Source organism: Drosophila albomicans, chromosome 2R (assembly GCF_009650485.2).
Source record: "Drosophila albomicans strain 15112-1751.03 chromosome 2R, ASM965048v2, whole genome shotgun sequence".
NCBI lineage: Eukaryota > Metazoa > Arthropoda > Insecta > Diptera > Drosophilidae > Drosophila > Drosophila albomicans.
The window spans coordinates 5,109,238-5,129,244 of NC_047631.2; the positions used below are offsets into that span (position 1 = coordinate 5,109,238).

General features: G+C 36.5%; 2 protein-coding genes across 3 annotated transcripts; both read left to right on the forward strand.

Annotated features, from left to right (window-relative positions):
- The first annotated feature begins 9,796 nt into the window (after positions 1 to 9,796).
- Positions 9,797 to 11,096, forward strand: LOC117576184 (adenosine kinase-like). 2 transcript variants are annotated; one of them, XM_034260775.2, is made up of 2 exons: positions 9,797 to 10,422; positions 10,620 to 10,779. In XM_034260775.2, the coding sequence occupies exons 1-2, from the start codon at positions 9,939 to 9,941 to the stop codon at positions 10,637 to 10,639; spliced, it is 504 nt and encodes a 167-aa protein (XP_034116666.2). In that variant the 5' UTR covers positions 9,797 to 9,938; the 3' UTR covers positions 10,640 to 10,779. The 2 variants fall into 2 exon arrangements, with proteins under 2 accessions (XP_034116666.2, XP_034116665.2); XM_034260774.2 differs by having other exon boundaries at positions 9,800 to 11,096.
- A 753-nt stretch (positions 11,097 to 11,849) lies between these two features.
- On the forward strand, positions 11,850 to 13,180 carry LOC117576104 (adenosine kinase-like). Its single transcript, XM_052008180.1, has one exon. The coding sequence runs from the start codon at positions 12,099 to 12,101 to the stop codon at positions 13,140 to 13,142; it is 1,044 nt and encodes a 347-aa protein (XP_051864140.1). The 5' UTR covers positions 11,850 to 12,098; the 3' UTR covers positions 13,143 to 13,180.
- The last annotated feature ends 6,827 nt before the right edge of the window (positions 13,181 to 20,007 follow it).

A 20,007-nucleotide genomic window follows, 5' to 3' on the forward strand; every position in this document is an offset into this window, starting at 1 on the left:
CTTATAGGAATAGATGAATCCATTGCGTTGAATTATTATTTGTTTCTTACTCTTTCCTGTGTAATAGATATTAATTATTATCAAGAATTTCACAAGCGAAGGTAACACAAACACATACATATGTACATGTTTACATGGGAAAAAACGCCCACTTACTAAGGGTCGTAGTTGCTTTGGCTGACACAATCTGGTACGTTTTGCACTCTATAGTATATACTGAGTATAGTACCATATCAATATACCAAATATAAATTTCACTATATTTTTTTATATTTTGTGGTATATCAATTTAGTACTGTACTGTCTTTTTCTGATTAGATTTTCTACACAACCTTAGAAACTTGATTTACCATAATTATAAAACTATGAACATACTATGTATATTAGAGCATAATTGAAGAGCTATATTATGACTGCAACTCATCTGAATTTACATATATATATATATAACAACTTTAACTCAATACCATTATGAAAGAAAAAACACAAATGAAAATTTTGTTTTTAAAATATTTGTCTATTTGATTCGAATAGAATGAAATAGCGCGACATGGCCAATAAGTTGGGGATATATATGGGTAATAAATATGATAAATAGGTATGTGCATGATCGCCATTTTTAAAATTTGGCAACGTTTTAACTACTTTAGGTATTGCGCAAAATTTCAAAAATGTGTACTATTCTACTAAAATGCGATTTTCTCGAAAACGAATATCACGATTTGAATAAACAAATTGCAAAGCATTCGAATTTTTTATGTTTATATTATAGCAATGCGCGCCTTCTCAGACAAAGTCTAGGAGAGCGTATAATCGAAAAATGTAGATGTTATTTTGAATTTTCTCGGAAACTATGATAATTTGCTATGTAGTATATATTGGGAAATGATACATATGTTAATTATCTATTTTTTAAAGTATTGACCAATTATGTACATAGTCAAAATGTTGAAAAATCTGCAAAACAAAAATTCGACGCTAACTTTTTACTAGCTTCGCAGATGTTAAGCGTTGCCATGCCAAATTGAAATTTATTTGTAATTTTCGCAATAATCACAAAAATTGAATTTTCCCGAAAACGGCTTAACCGATTTGAATAAAACAAAAAGCAAAATATTTGTCTATAGAAATAGAATGAAATAGCGCGACATGGCCTATAAGTTCTGCAAATATTAAGAATAATTTGATGATAGCGTTAACATAAAGTTTTGCCGCTAACAGTGATCAAGTAAACTGCAAAATTTCATTTAAATAAGAATATAAAATTGCGTATATTTATTAATTATAACAAAGTAATATATATATAAATAGAGTATTTAAATGTAATTTTAAATTTTAGTAATATTTGTTTCATTTAGTTATTTTCTGCAAGTATTTGAAGTCCCGCCAAAGTCCAAATGGTTTTATTTAACACTGACTGGTTCCACGCTGGTTCCAGTGATTTGATGAAATATATTTGTTATATCGATATAGTACCACATTCAAAATATACCATAGACAGCACAATATACCAGATTGTCGGCCAAAGCATATGACAACTAGGCGATTTTCCTTACAAAAGTATTTCTTTAAAACTTCCACAATTTTTATCTGATCGCAAACAAAGTTTCAGGAATCATAAATACTATATATTGTCATTAATCGGCAGCATTAATTTTTGTGCTCATTTTGATATGGGTGCTGGAAATGCTGAGGTTATCGTACTTTTCCTGAAATATCTCAGAAACGAGTAGTTTTAAACGGATTATGACATTTTTAGAAGGTATCGGCTTTGATAAAACAATACTCTATAACTTGTCATAAGCCGGATTTGACCGACAACTCGTCAAAGCCGAGATATTTGCAAAAATGTTGCTACCCCAATTTTTCAATCACGATTTTAGTGCATAAATACTGCATGAAATTTGACGAACATGGATTTAATAGAAAGATAATTTAATTTTCTATTGTTTTGCATTTAAACTTTTTTAATTTTAGTTTAAATATCACGTAAAAAGACGAAAATAAAAAGTTTTTTTTAGCCGATATTTTTTTTATCGATCTGTGACGCTAAAGTTGCGGAGCTATCTTGACGCACATTTATTTTGTTACGGACTGTTTGTCCTCCCAGGGGCCGAGCCGGCTGGCTCATCAGTACTCAGGTGGAGTTCCATCCCGCAGCCCGCACAATCGATAACTCCACCGATACAAACAGCTGTTTTAAAACAGGAAAACGCATCACTACCCAAACAAAACAGCTGCCGTGCAATTGAAAATTTCGCTAAATAAAAGGAAATGTAACAAGTAAGAAGGCTACAGTCGAGTGTGATCGACTGTAAGATACCCGCTACCCATTTTGAATAAAAGCAAAATATTCCGGTATTATTTTCAAAATATACCGAAAATGCTACAAAAATACTGAAATTATACCAAACGGTATATTTGTTATATCGATATAGTACCACATTCAAAATATACCATAGACAGCACAATATACCAGATTGTCGGCCAAAGCAACTATGACAACTAGGCGATTTGCCCATACAAAAGTATTTCTTTAATAACTTCCACAATTTTTATCTGATCGCAATCAAATTTTCAGGAATCATACACTATATATTGTATACAATATTGTAAAATACGCAGTATAGCTTTAAAATTTGAAACAAGCTTGATATGCGTGCAAACATAATAAATGCTGTCAAAAAAAAAACTTATAGTTTTATCTCTTTTAGTCTCTGAGATCCAGTGTTTCATACGGATAGACGGACATGGCTAGATCGTTTCGGCTATTGACGCTCATCAAGAATATATATGTATACTTTATAGGGTCGGAGATGCCTCCTTCTACATACATTTCCTGCCGGCACAAAGTTATAAAACCCTTCTACCCTATGTGTTGTGGGTATAAAAACAAAAGTATGTATGTGAATACGGTTTGGCCGATAAATAATAATATACTATTGAATTGAATAATGCCAACAGTATAGGTATAAACCCCTGCCATATCCTCATTTGTAGTATTATATATAGTTGTTTATTGCCTTAAGTATTAAGAAAAGTTATAGGGTATTGACCGCCCTTGAAAATAAGTCTAATTGTGAAGTATTAGCGAAATAATGTTACCGAAAATGCATTAAATTAAACCTCTTTGGCGCCGAATATGCGAGCTTAAAAATTAATATGAAATAAGTACCGTCCCTCTCCGCGATTCTGCCACTCTGTCTACAATTTAATATACATATATCGAAGCCAACGACCCACCCCAGCATTGAACTGAGCCGACAAGTTAGTTAAACAGAGTAGGCTTAGACGAGTAGAACCTCGTGGTGTTCGACACAGCATATATATAAATTAGTAAACATCTATATATATAAAAGAAAGTCTAGAAAGTTTGACGACTTTTAAATCAAGAACGGCAGAACAGATTTGAGTAAAAATAGGTAGGGAGTCTATAAAGTTTGACCACTAGCATAGAGCCAGGAGACTGCTCTTATCTCGTTCGACAGCGCAAATTTTACTCCACCGACATGGCTGCACTTATAGTAATGAATAACAGTAAGTAGGCTGTGAGCGTAACGTATCATACACGATATTACGATATTATGAATTTATACATTTACAATTATTTTACAGTCAGCAATGCAGCGACCAAGACGATTAAATCTTAAATAATGAAAAAAAAAAATAAATAATAAATAAATAAAATAATGAATGGTTGAGTGAGCGAGCAATTTGAGCGGAAAAAATTGTAAAATCGGCACAATTTCAAAAATCGGTAAAATGTTGGAAAATGAAAAAAAAAATGTAAGAATCGGCAAAATTTCGGATATCGAAGAAATTGTAAAATCGGCAATAATAATGAATGCAATAATAAAAAACCAAGTAAGAAAGCTACAGTCGAGGGTACTCGACTGTGAGATACTCGCTACCCATTTTGAATAAAAGCAATATATTTTGCGGTATTATTCTCAAAATATACCAAATATACTACAGTAATACTAAAAATATACCAAATGGTATATGTGGTATATCGATATACCAGATTGTCAGCCAAAACAACTAAGACCCCTAGTAAGTAGACGTTTTTGGCCATACAAAAGTATTTCTTTAATAACTTAATTAATTAATTTTCAGGAATCATAACTACTATAGTTATTACTGTATATACATACCAAAATTCGTAACTCTAGCTTTGAATTTGAAACAAACTTGATCTGCGTGCAAACATAACAAATGCTGTCGAAAAAAATGATGGCTCTATCTCTTATAGTCTCTCGGACAGACACACAGTCGAACATGGCTAGATCGTCTCGGCCGTTGACGCTGATCAAGAATATATATACTTTATAGGGTCGGAGATGCCTCCTTCTTCCTGTTACATACATTTCCTGCCGGCACAAAGTTATAATACCCTTCTACCCTATGGATAGCGGGTGTACAAAAAAACTTCATAAGGACGGAACAAAGTTGGCGGGGTGCACTCCTCGATCAAGCAAAATCCACATCAATCAATCGGTTAATTCCACAGGGCGCCGCCGCAGATTTCGAGGACCATCTTCTTGCGGAAATATTCCATGTTCTCCTGCGTGAAACTCATCGGTTGATCCCGCGTAATGTACTCGGCAAACATGCAGCTAAAGACGCCGCAATCGCTGCCATTTGTCTGCTGCAGTACATTCTGAACACTCTCAATCTGGTATCGAAGGGCACCTTGCGTTTATCGAGCGACTCCTCAATGACACAACAAAAAAAAAGAACAGCCAAGATCGTCCAGCACGATCTTCCGGCCGACCGCGTTCCGCGGCCAAGTGATCGAAAAAGTGTGCTATGTTGAGATGATGTCATTTAGAGTAATCACCGACCACGCAAGCCTTCAATGGCTCATGAGTCTCAAAGATTTGACAGGGAGACTGGCCAGATAGTCACTGGAACTCAGGCTTTCCCGTTCACGATGCAGTTTAAAAAGGGGACTGTCAAGAAGCGTAGAGGAGTTGGGTGTGACGCCGGAGGATCTTCTTGGGATGGTGACGACTAAGTTCGAGTCAACCGACTATAAGCAGCTGATTAGCGATGTCACCAGCCAACAACATCGGTTGCCAGATGTAAAGGTGCAGAATGGCATGCTGTTGAAGAGGGTAACGGAGGAGTCGGTTGACGATGGGACGACCCAGGCGAGTTGGAAGTTGTGGATACCAGACTGCTGGACTAATCCAAAAAACTCATTCGGACGAGACACTCGGCGGAGTGGCGAAAACTTTACATGCACTGCGGAGGCATTTTTACTAGCCTGGCATAGCGGTACAAGTTCAAGACTTTTTACGGGGATGTGCAACCTGCAAGGAGACCAAATCACTGAATTATTCAACGCAGGCCGGCCTTGGAAAAGAAATACTCACCGATCTCCCATTCCAGAAATTGTATATAGACTTATTGGGGAAATATCCACGATCCAAACGTGGGCACGCTTGGATCTTCATAGTCGTGGATCATTTTTCCTTCGTCCGCGGATGTCGTGAACTTCCTAGTTCATGAGGTATTCTTTAAATTCGGAGTGCCGGAGGTGATACACTCCGATTATTACGTTGTTAGAGATCGTTTGTGCCAGCCGTGTCGGTGAAGTTATCGATTATGCGGACTGCGCATAATCTCTACCTGAGTACCGATGAGCCAGCCGGCGCGGCGCCAGAGAGGACAAACGGTCCGTAACAATTTGCTGATAGGCAACCTTATGCTGGCCATTATTCACTTGGGTATCAGGAGTCGCAAATAGATAGATACAAAGTTTAAAATAAATTAAAATAAAGACATTCGGTATAAAATCTATCAATGTAATTAAAAAACAAGTAAGAAAGCTACAGTCGAGTGCACTCGACTGTGATACCCGCTGGAAATATATTTTGCGATATTTTTCTCAAAATATACCAAATATACTGCAAAAATACTAAAAATATACCAAATACTATATTTGGGATATAGTACATTCAAAATACCATAGACGGAGATTGTCATCTAAAGCAACTAAGACCCTAGTAAGTAGGCGTGTTTGCCCATACAAAAGTATTTCTTTAATAACTTCCACAATTTTTATCTGATCGCAACCAAATTAGGAATCATAACTACTAGTTATTATTGTATAAACCAAAATTGACATCTAGCTTTAAAATTACGCTTGTTATTCGATTTTTTTTGATTTGCGGGGCGGAAGTGGGCGTGGCAAAAATTTGAAACAAACTTGATCTGCGTGCAAACATAACAAATGTAAAAAAAATAATAGCTCTATCTCTTAAGTCTCTGAGATCTAGGTGTTCATACGGACAGACACACAGACGGAAGAACGGACATGGCTAGATCGTTCGGCTGTTGACGCTGATCAAGAAATATACTTTAATCGGAGATTCCTTCTACCTGACATACATTTCCTGCCGGCACAAAGTTATAATACTCTTCTACCCTATGGGTAGCGGGTATACTTAAGTTAATGAAAATTTAATTTTGAAGAGAGGTAATACTTTCATTTCTTTCTTTTCGCTTGCAAATCTTAATAACCTTTCTTCCTTCGCTGATTGATAGTGCTTATTTAAAGTGTTGCGTATTAAGGAATAATAATTTATTTTAAATGTGGAATAATACATAATAATTTCTTAATTCAAATGTGGGATTACAAATAAATTGAATCTACAATTTATTTACTTTGGTTGAAATATTCACTACAACATTTAGAATATTTCTTCTCTGATTCAAAAACGTTTTTAAAAATATAACCTTACAAGTATCTCACAGTCCAGTACACTCTGCTATTGCTGTCTTATTTGTTGATAGTCAACTTAATGCTGGCCATTGTACGCTTAGGTATCAGGAAATGAGTCGCAGAATACAGTACAATAGACTCGGACTAGTATTCATCGCCCTCGTACTCATACAAGTGCTCATAAGTATTAACAGTGATACTCTGGTGCAGAGCAATCATGAATGCTGAAGCATCCTGCATTTTATGCTCAAATGGTGGCACGTTTTAGTTTCATGGCGATGCGTGTTAGCTGCTCTCAAGCTGAAAAATCTGACAACAATCTCGTTAAAAGTAAAGGCCAAATTATAGTAAAACTAACAGAAGGTAAAGGTAATCACATAAAAAGCTTGTTACATAACAATGTGAGAGAGTGCCGCTACGAAAAACGGAAGCGGATATCAAAGAAAGCGACGAGCATGTGAATGTCTATCCTTCGCTTGAGCGCCAGCTATACATGTGGACATGGATATGTGGAGAGCTGTAGCTGTAGATGTAGCTGTGGTTGCCACTCAGCTGGCTGTTGTTGCTGCTAAGCTTTTGTCAGGCCGACAGTGTCATGTTGATGTGTTCATTGTGTGTCAGTGGCAGCTGCTGCTGCCACCCCGACCAACGTAGCTCCCTTTCCCCAAACCACCAATCGCAATCGTGGCATCCTCAAGCTACAGTTAACACACTTAAGCCACATACGCTCGGTTGGGTGTGCGTGCCAAATTTTTGGTGGGTGGGGCGACTAGTCGTCGTACGCGTCTGGTCGTGTGTGGATTATAATTGCCATGCTGCTGTCAGTGACTGCCTGCTGCACCTCAAAACTCTCCCCTCACTCCGAACTCGCATACCATATCCCGCCCTTCGCAGCAGTTTTCCACTGCATCCAGATGCGGCTCATGTTGCATATCATTTTTAATGCTAACCACATGCCACATTATGCAGCTGCATTGCCACGTTGCCGCTGCGGTCGAGCTCAAGCTCAAGCTACAGTTCCTACATCTACATCCCGTTCACTGCCAGCAAAAACTTACTTCTCTCCCTTTCTTGCGGTTTACTAAAGGAATACGACGAAGAATAATGTTCACACATAAGTAAGTACTTACCCAGAGATATGCTAGCAGCATATCGCTAGCATCATCGCAATCTCTCAAATATCCTGCAAAAAAAAAATATATATATATCTAATTGAAAACACTGATATAAAATTCAATGGTCTTCTCTTTTGTTTCCCCTACAATCAGTTGCCTTAATTTATTCAAAAAGAAACAATTGAATTTTGGTTTATATTTTCCACGATTTAAAGCAAAAATATTTTTTCATTTATAGATGCAACGATGAGCTTTGTGTGAAATATGGCCGAAACAATAAAACAGCTCGTAAATTTCATATGCACTAAACTTCATGTTCAAAAACTCACAGTCATTCACTTATCCTCTTCCGTTAACATTTTATTCAATTAGCAAATCACTCTTCATTTGATTAATGGAGCATAATCCCAAACTACCCCATTGCGATTTGTGTGCAGGGTGTGCAAAACAGACGCCGCAGCAAAGCGAAAAACCGCTTGCATACTTTGCGGCTCTTGCAGGCGATAAGCGACGCATGTTGCTATTGTTATTTTTGCTGATGCTGGTGCAACGGCTGTTGCTGTTGCCGCTGCGGCTGCTTTTGTTGCATAAAAATTAATATTTATGCGAGGCAACTTGTGCAAAGCTCTGCAATTGCCATTGTTTCCATCCAACCAACAAAACCCAGCAGCATCTGTCTTTGGATGTGCTGCTGCTTCTGATTATGACATGCCAAGGACGTTCCGGGACTGCAACCTCTGCTCGTCAACCAAAACGCAATGCATTCTGACAAGGTGCAAAATGTTCAATTCCCTTACTGCGAAAGCAAAAATCCATTGAAAATAAAAGTGTTCTCGCACCTACAAAGGAAAAGAGAGCGTGAAAGGGAGGATAAAAGGCCGCAATTTATGCCGCAAACCATCCCTTTCCATGCCACTGTGTTCGGCGTAATGGCACTTGGCAAACATAAAAATTCCATAACAAGATGCAATCGTAATTAATAGCATATTAAATGGACCGGTCATTAATATATCATGATTGATTTATGCGGGTAATTACAATTTAAATTAAAGTATCTGGATGCCCAACTCCGATACGCTTTTATTCCAGTGAAAAAGTGAAATTTTGTACGCATATGTTAGTAAAGAATTTAAAGTATGGTAAGTACCTCGATTGATATGATCTCAGTTGAAGGATGACCCAAAACAGGCAATATTATATCGTTCTGAAAATTATATAAAAACACTGGTCTATTTTGTAAAAGTTTAGCATTTTTTATAAGTGTGTCTCAATTAAGAAAATTAAAAACTAAAGTTAATACATTTATACGAAATAATCCAAAAAAGTCATCTAATATATTAACCTAAATTGCTTCAGTGGATTCCAGTTCGATTACACAGTCTACATTAATGTTATTGTGAATAGAAAAAAAATTAAATGATTTATTTAAATAAAGAAATCATATGTTAGGGCTAATGAATTATGCAGATTAAAATGAAGAGGATATTGACAGAGACAAAAGAATAATTTTATTTAATATTCATCAATTGACTTGACTTATTTCCGATTTACATCGTAATAAGTAACACACTCTGCAACGATTATATTCCTGTACAAAGTGGTCAAATAGATCGTCTTTTCGTTTCTTTTTTTTAACATTTACTTTTATTTTCGACAAATGTTTTTTTTTTAACGAATTGCCAAGAGATTTGAAATAATTTTAAAGCGCCAAAATTTGCAAGTCGAATAATCAGCTGATATCTATTGATATCGCACGTTTTTTCGATAAATATTCCAAAATATTATACAAAATACGGTTACACTTTTATAATCATTGCATTGAAGCTGATAAACTTGGTCTAAAAAGAGTATAAAGAGAATTGGCAAAAGGGTGTTGCTCAATCGTTACTTAATATATGGAAATGGAGTTTTTGTAACATCGATAACATTGAGCCTTATTTATATGTTATCTCTAGCACCATCAATACATAGTATTTTCATTCATTCTATAGTTTCAAAAATACTATGCACACAAATACACAAATTTTATTAAAGTATGGCTTAATGCTACATTGAAATTTATCAGTAGACAATAGATAATAAACGAACCAACTATGAAGCGTGCTCTGTCAGTTCCACTTTTATTGCGATGCTCAAGAGCATGGAGAATATATGTAAGAAATATGGCGGATATTCCCGAGGGCATACTTATAGGCTTTGGGAATCCACTGCTGGATATAACCAAGATTGTCAAAGATAAAATTATTCTGGAAAAGTACGGATTGTCGGAGAATGCGGCGATCATAGCAGAAGAGAAACATTCTCAACTCTTTATAGAGTTATCAAAAATGGATGACATAATATATTCGGCTGGTGGAGCCTGTCAGAATTCAATGCGTATCTTTCAATGGATTATTAGTAAACCGTATCGGGCCTACTTCGTGGGAGCCATAGGAACGGATAATTTCGGAGAGACGCTTGAAAAGAAGGCATCTGGAGACGGAGTTCGAGCACTTTATCAGAAACGACCTGAAGCTCCGACCGGCACTTGTGCAGTTATTGTCAATGGTTCCAATCGATCTTTAGTTGCCAATTTAGGTGCATCCGCCTTGTTCTCAGAGGAGTGGATGAAAAACAATGAGAATATGTGCTATGTAAAGAGGGCGCAATATTTCTATATTACGGGTTTCTTTCTAGCGGTCAATCCTCCAACTGTTCTCCAGGTTGCCAGACTCTCCTCTGAGAATAATCGCATCTTTATGTTAAATTTTAGTGCAGTTTTTGTCCCCGAACAGATGAAATCGCAGCTAGATGAAATTTTACCCTACACAGACATAGTTATTGGCAATAAGCAAGAGATGCTGGCCTACGCCGATACTCACAACTGGAATACTAAAGATGTATTTGAAGTTGGTAGACGTCTCCAGTCTATGCCCAAGTGTAATAAACGCTCCCGTATCGTAATGATCACGGACGCAGTGTGTCCTGTGCTCTGCTTCCAGGAGAACGATAAAGTAATCGAGTATCCGGTACCAAAAGTGGAACAAAATCAAATTGTGGATACCAATGGATGTGGGGACGCTTTTGTTGGTGGCTTCCTTTCTCAATTGGTTCAGCAAATGCCCATAGATTCCTGTGTCCGAACTGGAATATTTGCCTCGCAACAGGTTCTACGAGTTGTGGGCATTCAAATAGAGAAACTACCGAAGTTTGAACAAAGCTTTTGTTCCACAAAATAAATTATAGTAGTAAAACTAATATTTATTTTGTAATGGAGGTCTTTATCAAACCCCTAGGTGTAAATGCGACTCTTGTTAACATCGTTAGTTTCTTTATCCGCTACCCAGAGGGTTTTATAACTTTATGACACATCTATGTATCAGGCAGAAGGAGGCATCTCCGACAGTATGTATGTATGATATGATATGTATATACTTGATCAGCGTCAACAGCCAAGATGATATAGCCGTGTAGGTCGCTCCGTTTGTCTATCTGACCCTCCGTGACATCTAGATCTTTTAGACAGAGATAGAATTTTTCGACAGCACATTTTATGTTTGCATGCAGATCAAGTTTGTTTCACGCCCACTCCCGCCCCCACAATTCGAGAAAAATCAAACGTAATTTTGATTTTTGGACCATTTCTATTGATTAATGAAAATGTGGTTTGGATCAGTTACAAATTGTATAAGTTATTAAAGAAATTCATTTGTATGGCAAAACGGCTTATTTTCTACGAGTCTGCGTTGCTTTGGCTGACAATGTGGTAAATTATGCACACTATGGTATATTTTGAATCAATTACCAAGTGTAGCATTTGCGGTAATTAATTAATTGTGTATATTTTAAAATTAATACCACAGTGATTGTAGCGTCGTCGATCACACTTGACTGTGGATTTCCTATTTGTTCATATATTGATTAAGGTTTATTATGCCTTTCTTGAAATAAAAATAAATTTAAATTTTCAGAAGAGAATTAATTCAAATACTTCAAATTCAGTTAACTATACACAAAAAGCCATACCTTAGCATTAATTTTCAATAATTTTAGATATTGAGTGTACTCACTATCAAAATTAATTTTTCCATTTATTAGTTATAATGTCTTATTGAATATTTAAAATCCACTGTTCTTGTCCCGGTTCGACTAATATGATCCGCATTCCAAGGCAATCACCTAACTTTTAATAGTAAGACTCATTCTGGCCAAGATTGACAATAAGCTTGTCTAAAATCATCATCAAGACTTCTAAGGCAATTTGAAAGACAATTATGGATATTCCAGAAGGTATATTAATTGGCTTTGGTAATCCGCTATTGGACATATTCACGACCATCGAAGACAATGTTTTGATGGAAAAGTACGATCTGCAAGTAAATGCCGCAATAATTGCCGAGGAGAGACACTTGGCCCTATTTGAAGAGTTGATCTATATGGAAAATGTGACTTTCTCTGCCGGCGGTGCCTGCCAAAACTCAATGCGCATTTTTGAATGGATTGTTGGCAAGCCATATTGTTCATACTTCGTTGGGTCTGTTGGCAGGGATAAGTTTGCGGAAGTCATTGGAAAAAGAGCGAATGCCGACGGAGTACGAACGATGTACCAGCAGATAGATGATGCTCCGACGGGCACCTGTGCAGTCATCCTAAGTGGACGCAATCGTTCGTTGGTGGCAAATTTGGGTGCCGCAGCTCTGTTCTCGGAGGATTGGCTTCTTGATGAGGCCAATCTGTGTGTTCTGGAGCGTGCACAATTTATTTACGCTACCGGCTTTTTCATAGCTGTCAATGCTGAAACTGTCCTCGAAGTTGCAAGATTGACCTCTGAAAATAATCGCACCTTTGTACTCAACTTAAGCGCAGTCTTCGTTGTCCAAATACATAAGAATAAGATTGATGAAATTATACCCTATACGGATGTGATAATTCTTAATAAGAATGAAGCTTTAGCCTTTGCGGAAACTCACGACTGGGAAACCGAGGATGTGTTTGAGATAGGCAGACGGATGCAGTCGCTGCCCAAGGAGAACGTAAGATCACGCATTGTGATGATTAGTACTGAAGGCTGTCCTGTTCTGTGCTTTCAAGATAACGATCACATTCTGGAATATCCTGTGCCTCAGACCGATAAGAGTAAAATTGTGGACACCAATGGCTGTGCTGATGCTTTTGTTGGCGGTTTCCTTTCGCAATTCGTCCAACGCATGCCCCTCGACTACTGCATTCGCACTGGAATTTTTGCCTCTCAACAGGTGATGCGCGTTGTTGGTGTACAAATCAATCATCTACCCAAATTCAATGAGTGTTGCATCTAAAGACAATTGGAAAATAAATTATTACCGAAAATACAAAAGCATCTTTATTTGTATTACCATTATCATTGGCGGGAGGATAATCTACTAGTATTTAAGCCTTACTAGTAGCTTTAGAATAATTTAGTTATGCTTATTCTAGAGATGTAGAAGACATTCCCTCACAGGGTAGTTTCAGGAGATACAAAATTGCGAAAGATTTTACATACCCATAAGTTGAAATGATCTAAATATTTAATGGTAGCTCGACATCTACTCAAAAATTATTTTCAGAAATTTAAGAAGCTAATAAGCGATGACAACTTTTCCACAATTCTGCAAACATCAACAACGAAGATTTTCAAAGCAAGCTAATCAATTATTATTATCTTATCAAAGTTATAAGCATAATAATCATAAGCACAAATAATCATCTCAATAAAATAGTTAATAATATGGCTGTTGAGTACTTTAATTCTCTGGCTTCATTGCTTATGTCATTGCCAATTGCATTGGGAGTGAAGCGAAAACTGTCAAGAGCGAGAGCAAAAGGATGTGCAATCGGTTGGTGAGTTGTATTGGACGCGGGACGCGGTTGTGAATGTGGGCTTGTTTGGTCCACTGAGCTGAAAAGAGCAAACAGAAGTGAAGTAAAAATATGCGTTGCATACTTTGCAGCGCCAATGTAAATTTCCACCCTCACTCCGCGGTGCTGAGCTTTTGTCTTTTTTCCAGCCATGAAGTGCAGACTGTTGACTTTGGCGACGACAAAATATTGCATCCATTTTCAGAGGCGTTGAGAGAGAAAGGACGAACGAGAGGGAGAGAGAGAGAGAGAGATAGAATAAAAGAGAGTGAGGAAAAGTACGTGCCTCCGCAGCTGCCCTTGTGGCTGTCGCCCACTGATTAAAACGATGCGTTCTGCGTTCTCGTGACAGCGATTTTTTCTCGTTAAATCCTTAAACGTCGCTTCGTTTATCGTACTCTTTGTTTTTCAACATTTGCCAGCCTGTTTATACACCATATTTTCCCCCTCTCGCTCTCTTTATCACTCTTTGGCTTGCTTTTTCCACTTTGATTTCTTGCCTTAGCCTCCAACGATGCAGTCCTGAACGCTCCCGGCTATAATTTATGCATATATCCATTGTGATTTATGGCATCATGCGCGCAATGCCACTCCCAGCGTTGTGTACTGAATGGCTTAGCATTTCTTGCTGCATCTTTCGACTTGGCAGGACACACAATTAGCTGGGAAAATGAGCAGTCACACAATGAAATGACTAAGCCACAATCAAACAGTGCAGCGGAAAGTCATAGTTCATACTTGGCTCATCCTCCAAGGAACTCGGATTTCTTAATGCGCATACCATCTAATTTAATGCAATTTCCCAACAAGCACACATGCGTACTTCTATGTATGTATATATACTCTGTGTACTCGTACTCAATGCACCAAAAGTTTTGTGGCAAACAAATTCATACAAAACTTTTATTTCAACCAAGTGGCTGCAAAGTTTTCAGATTTGTCAAACGCACTTCGTATGGTTATCTATCGAAATCCAACAAGTGGCATGGAGTTATTGGCGGCATAAATTTGCCGAGCAAGAGATTTATTCAAGTTAACATCAAAGGAACGAAACATCATTCTATAGCGGAGATATACTTCCAATGTAACTAATATAACTAATGTACTGTATATCATGTTATTCAATTATCAGATTTCCAAATAATACAAAATATATAATTCCTTAAAATAATGCCCATAATTCTATGTATATTATTTTTTATGTTTAATGATTATTTTTCTACATTTATTGTTTCGCAAGAAATTCTCGGAAGATTCAGGACTTATTATTAAATTCTTTATTAAAATTCACAGTTACCTGTGACAGCAAGGTCTTGTGTGTTTAAGTTGAAATTCCAAATATCCTTAGGGGTATTCTCAAAATTTTTTTTACAATGACCGGATATCTGGCATTTTCGCTTGAAGTGAAGCACTTGAATGCAATTAATGAAAACAATTTTCAAAGTTGTACTTAGGTACGGCGGGGAAAAATGTCCTGGGGCTTAGTTTTTGCCATTAAGTGAAGCTAATTCGATTCAGTCCATCGACAAAGCTGAATGGTAAGCAAAGGCAGGCCGAGGGCAAGTCAAACGCATTGGCAACTGGAAAAATTAGCGTGGCCTAAGACCAATTGGCAATAATAAGTGCATAAGAACAAAGAAAATAAAGTAAAATCAAAAGTAAATTGGATGTAAAAATGAAAAAAAACGAAGTGAAGTTATTCAAAAACGAGGCCAACAGACAGTTGCGCAGAATTGTGCTCATAAAAATTACTCATACGCACTGTAGCCCATCAGCGACTTTGACTTTGACAACGACAAGTTTGAAATGCTCCTTGTAACTTTGTTACACCAACAACCACAACAAAAACAAAGATACTACTAACAACAACATGAACATCAACAACACACAACTGCAAATGTTGAAAGTTAGGTGTGTGTGTGTGTGTTCTGCAAGAAATGGCAAAAGTTTTATACTTACTTTGTAAGCAGCTCTGGCAGGCAATGGCAATGCGGAGGCAACTCCTTGTGCCCCCGTTGCCTCATTTGGCATCTGATGTCGCCTGCCATTAACCCAAGCAGCTCAGCATCCCGGCAGCCAGCCAAGCAGTCGCTTATTCAGTTGCTTATTCACTCAAGTCCTCCCTTTTCGGGCTGTTCCCTTTCGCTGTCCCGAGTCCCGTGGTCCAGGCAGCCGCAAACCCACAGACACTTTTTGTCCTTGGCTTCTGCTTATGTCTCAACATTATGTTGTTGTTGTCTTTGTTGTTGCGTGTCTGAAGTGCTGATTGTCTGAGACATTGCTGGAGGCTAACATTGAATCAGCACATCGATTCAGACTGTCTGCATGTATGTGTATGTGGATTATTTGAAATTATCGAAGATTTCCGGCATAATGGCAAATCGTGTATCCATTGTTTTTTCATTGCTCTGAAATTTGTTAGTGACTTGACACTGATGACACCGAGGATTCGTAAATATATCCTTGAATGTCGCGACACTCAAAAGAATCTTCCTCTCGTCCGCACTATAAAAGTCGATTTTCTGTGCTCAAAAGTGATATTGAGATTATACACTTAAGCTGTTCAATTTGATTGCTAAACTTACATTGTTCCAATGAATGTGGAACAAGCGAAATCACTTCATTTAATAGTTTAAAAGCATATAAAAGTTATGCCTGAAATATTTATTGCTTAATCACGGTGCAAAATATAAATTCAAAGTGATTAACGCGTCAATATAAAACCTTTTTAAAAAATCAATAAAGCGAATATGCATTTTAAATCATTATTCGTTTAATTAAATATTTTTATTAACGTAATATATTTCATATTTACTCTTCATATTTAAAGTTCGGTTTAGTGAAACTTAATCCTTGAATGACAATATTCATGCTAGTCACATCGAATCCATTCAGAAACTGTTTTTTTCTGTATTTATATGAAGTTCTGTCAAAGAAAAAGTTTTTCATAAGCAATGTACTACGATAATTTGCAAAAGTATAATATTTTCTTGGATATCATTTGCATTTTCTTCTTGTCAACTCCAATAAAAAGTAAAGAAAACTTACAGCAATAAAAATAAGAAAATGTTATGCTACGGTAAGTGCGATTTTTTGACAACTTCTTTGCAACTCTATTTTGTTTATATTCTGCTGTCAAGAGGAAGAGAAAACAAGACTTGAAATTGTGTGCCACCCGAAATAGGACGACGATTGACACAAAGCAGAAAATACGAAATACAAGTTTTATTTCCGTCTAAAGAAATGAATCGATGAATGCCCAAGAAAATGTCGAATGATTTGAAATGTTTTTTCTATTCAACATTAAAGATTTATATATATATATTCTAATACTTGTATAAACGAAATATTGACAGAATTGAAACAAACTTAAAGATTCAAACTCGATACAATCGTATGTCGATTTAGCATTTTAGATTTGCAAATTTGCAAAGCTTTACTCCTTTCTTTTGACTCAGTTCAGTTCAATTCAGTTTAGCTTTCATGTTGTTATTGAGCCACTTGACGCTAATGGACTTTAAAGTGTGTTCTCAAGCGTTGTAGCCAAATTTTGTTGCTGAGACAGTTTTATAAGTTTAAAGTGCTCAACGTATTGTTATCACATATTGCACATACGCCCCTTAAGCAGACAGCTGTCAAACTCTCCTGATAGTCAAACGGCCAAAAGGCAAAGCAATTTTCCGAAATTATTTACTCGACAGACACATAATAAACTGTCCAAGTCACTTTTTGCGCACAACACACAAACTCTTCTCGGATATGGTCCACTGGCGCATTGTTTTTCTAATTTCGCAAATTGCTTTCATTGCTGCATGCAAAGACTCAAATGTCTCACCCAGAAAGTATTTCTGTCTGTGTGTGTACGTGTGTGTGTGTGTGAGTGATAATTAGGAGTATCAGCAGCACTTAAAATTGATGCCGATTATAACACCAAAGTTTCTCTGTGTCCTGTGGCCAGCACTCTAGCCCATTCAATGTCCAACTCTCAAGGCAGTCGTTTGCCATGTTTTATTTTGGCTTTCTGTAATTCTGGCTGCCGTCGATTGGATTGAGTTGGCCAAATTAAGTGTGCTCAAATTTTTCTCTTTTGTTTCCAGCAATCTGGGTGCGAAACTTGCAAAGAAATGAGTTAGGCTACTTAAACAGTTGAATTTAATAGCTGAAAGCAACAATCATATGATCCAAATAGCAATCTGAACAAAGTTAAGCATTAATTACCCTTTTATCGCAAAGTTTAGATGAATCAGTTAGCGCATAGCTTAGATTAATCAGTCAATCCATTCTTTTAAATCATTATATGACTGTTATTTTAGTCATGAAAATAAAATAACTTTCACGATTCACCTTAGCTGAAGGAAGTTTTTTGCATAGTGAGAAGCAAATGGTAAAACTGTTTATTCATTTAATATTTGTTACCAAACACACTTACAAACTTAATAAGTAAGAAAGCTATAATCGATTATGCTCGACTGTGAGATTTGAATAAAAGAAAAACAATGGACTATTCTTAAAATATACCAAATAATATACTACAAAATATACCTTGGGTCATATTTGATATATCGATGAAGTAGTGCTTTCGATATATATATATATTAGATTGTCAGCTAAAGCAGCTAAGGCCCGAAAACATTTTTATCTGATGTCAGTCAAATTTTCAGGAATTGTAAATGCTATAGTTATTATTGTTTATACCTTGTTTATACTTTAAAATTATGCTTTTTATTCAACTTTTGTCGATTTATGGGGACGGAAGTGAGCGCGAAACAAACTTGATCTGCATGCAAACATAACAAGTGCTGTTGAAAAAAATGTATTGCGCTATCTCAAATAGTCTCAGACATCTAAGTTCACACGGAGAGACAAACAGACGGACATGGCTTTATCATCTCGGCTATTGACTCTGATCAAGAATATGTGTAAAAAAAAATCAAGAAATACTTCGCGCAAAAAAAAAAAAAAAAAAAAAAATGGTCTACCATTTTATTTGTTGTTTATCTTTTCTTTAATCATTAAATAGAATACCCTTATACCAAATTTCATATTGGACCCATTAGTATTTATTTGCTATATTGCATCAAAAATGCATATGGGTAATTCTCTGGTAAATGTCGCGTGCGAACAGCTTTACCGTGACAAAAAAAAACATAAACTAAAACAATTTTAAAATTAAATGAAGGTTTTTCTTAAAGCTTTGGATTAGCACTATTTTTAGAGCTAAGATTGATTTTAGTAACTTATTCTGTTTTACGATAAAATTAAATTCGTTCATTTTTTTGTTTTGCGTACGAATTTGTTACCAATTATCAGAACAGAAAACAAAACAGAAAAAAAATTCCAAAACCATTTTTAGCTCTAATTAAAGTACTAATCTAGAGCTATAAAAATAACCTTTACTTATTTTTAAAATTGTTTCAGAATATGTTTTTTTTTTTAACTGAAAAGCTGGTCGCACGCGACATCCCTCAGAGAATTACATTATGCAACGCTATGGATTTATAATTAAGCCAGATTATGTGGAATATTATGTTCGTTAGCAACATTTTAAGGCGGCCATAAGTAAACGTGCACTCACTTTTGCAACATTCGCACAATTAAATGATTCAAATTAAAATCTATGTAAAATCATAGACATGTTGTCCCAGCTGTGCTTTGCTATGATTCATTTTAAGGACTCTTCACAAAGAAAATAAAAAACAATTAATATGAGTTCTCAAGCCATTGCCCATTTAAAGTCCATCAAGATTACGAGTCCACAGTCTGAGTATGGTTCCAGTTGTAAGTATCAAAAATACATTTGCGCACATTACGAAAATTGTGGATGATGAGGAAGAAAATCGTTTGGCAGGAGAACAAAAAAAAATGAAATAAAACAAAATGAAATAAAAAACAGTAAAGAAAACGCAGGCCAAGCAAAGGAAAGAGAACAGCAGCAAATGCGCATTTAGCAAAAATGAGCTGCGTTTTGGAAATTAACTTTCAACAACATGTGTTGAAATGCATTTATCTTCCGGACTTTCATAACGACTTCCCTCTGGATGGCGAAATACTGAAACTTCGCTTAACAACTGCACAAAAAGGTGGAAATTAATTCTAAAGTGGAGTGGGCCACGAATTACAACTAGGAAAACCTGCCAAATAGTGCTAAATGAGAGCAGCGACCGCCAGTAGAAAATTAAAAACGAAATGGGCACAAAGATATGCACCGAAACGGCGTCTAGGAATGTGGAGGACTCCACTGATGGAGAGTGAAGTGGAATGGAGTGCAGTGGAGTGCAATGGAGAGTCTCCTCTCCCATAGTC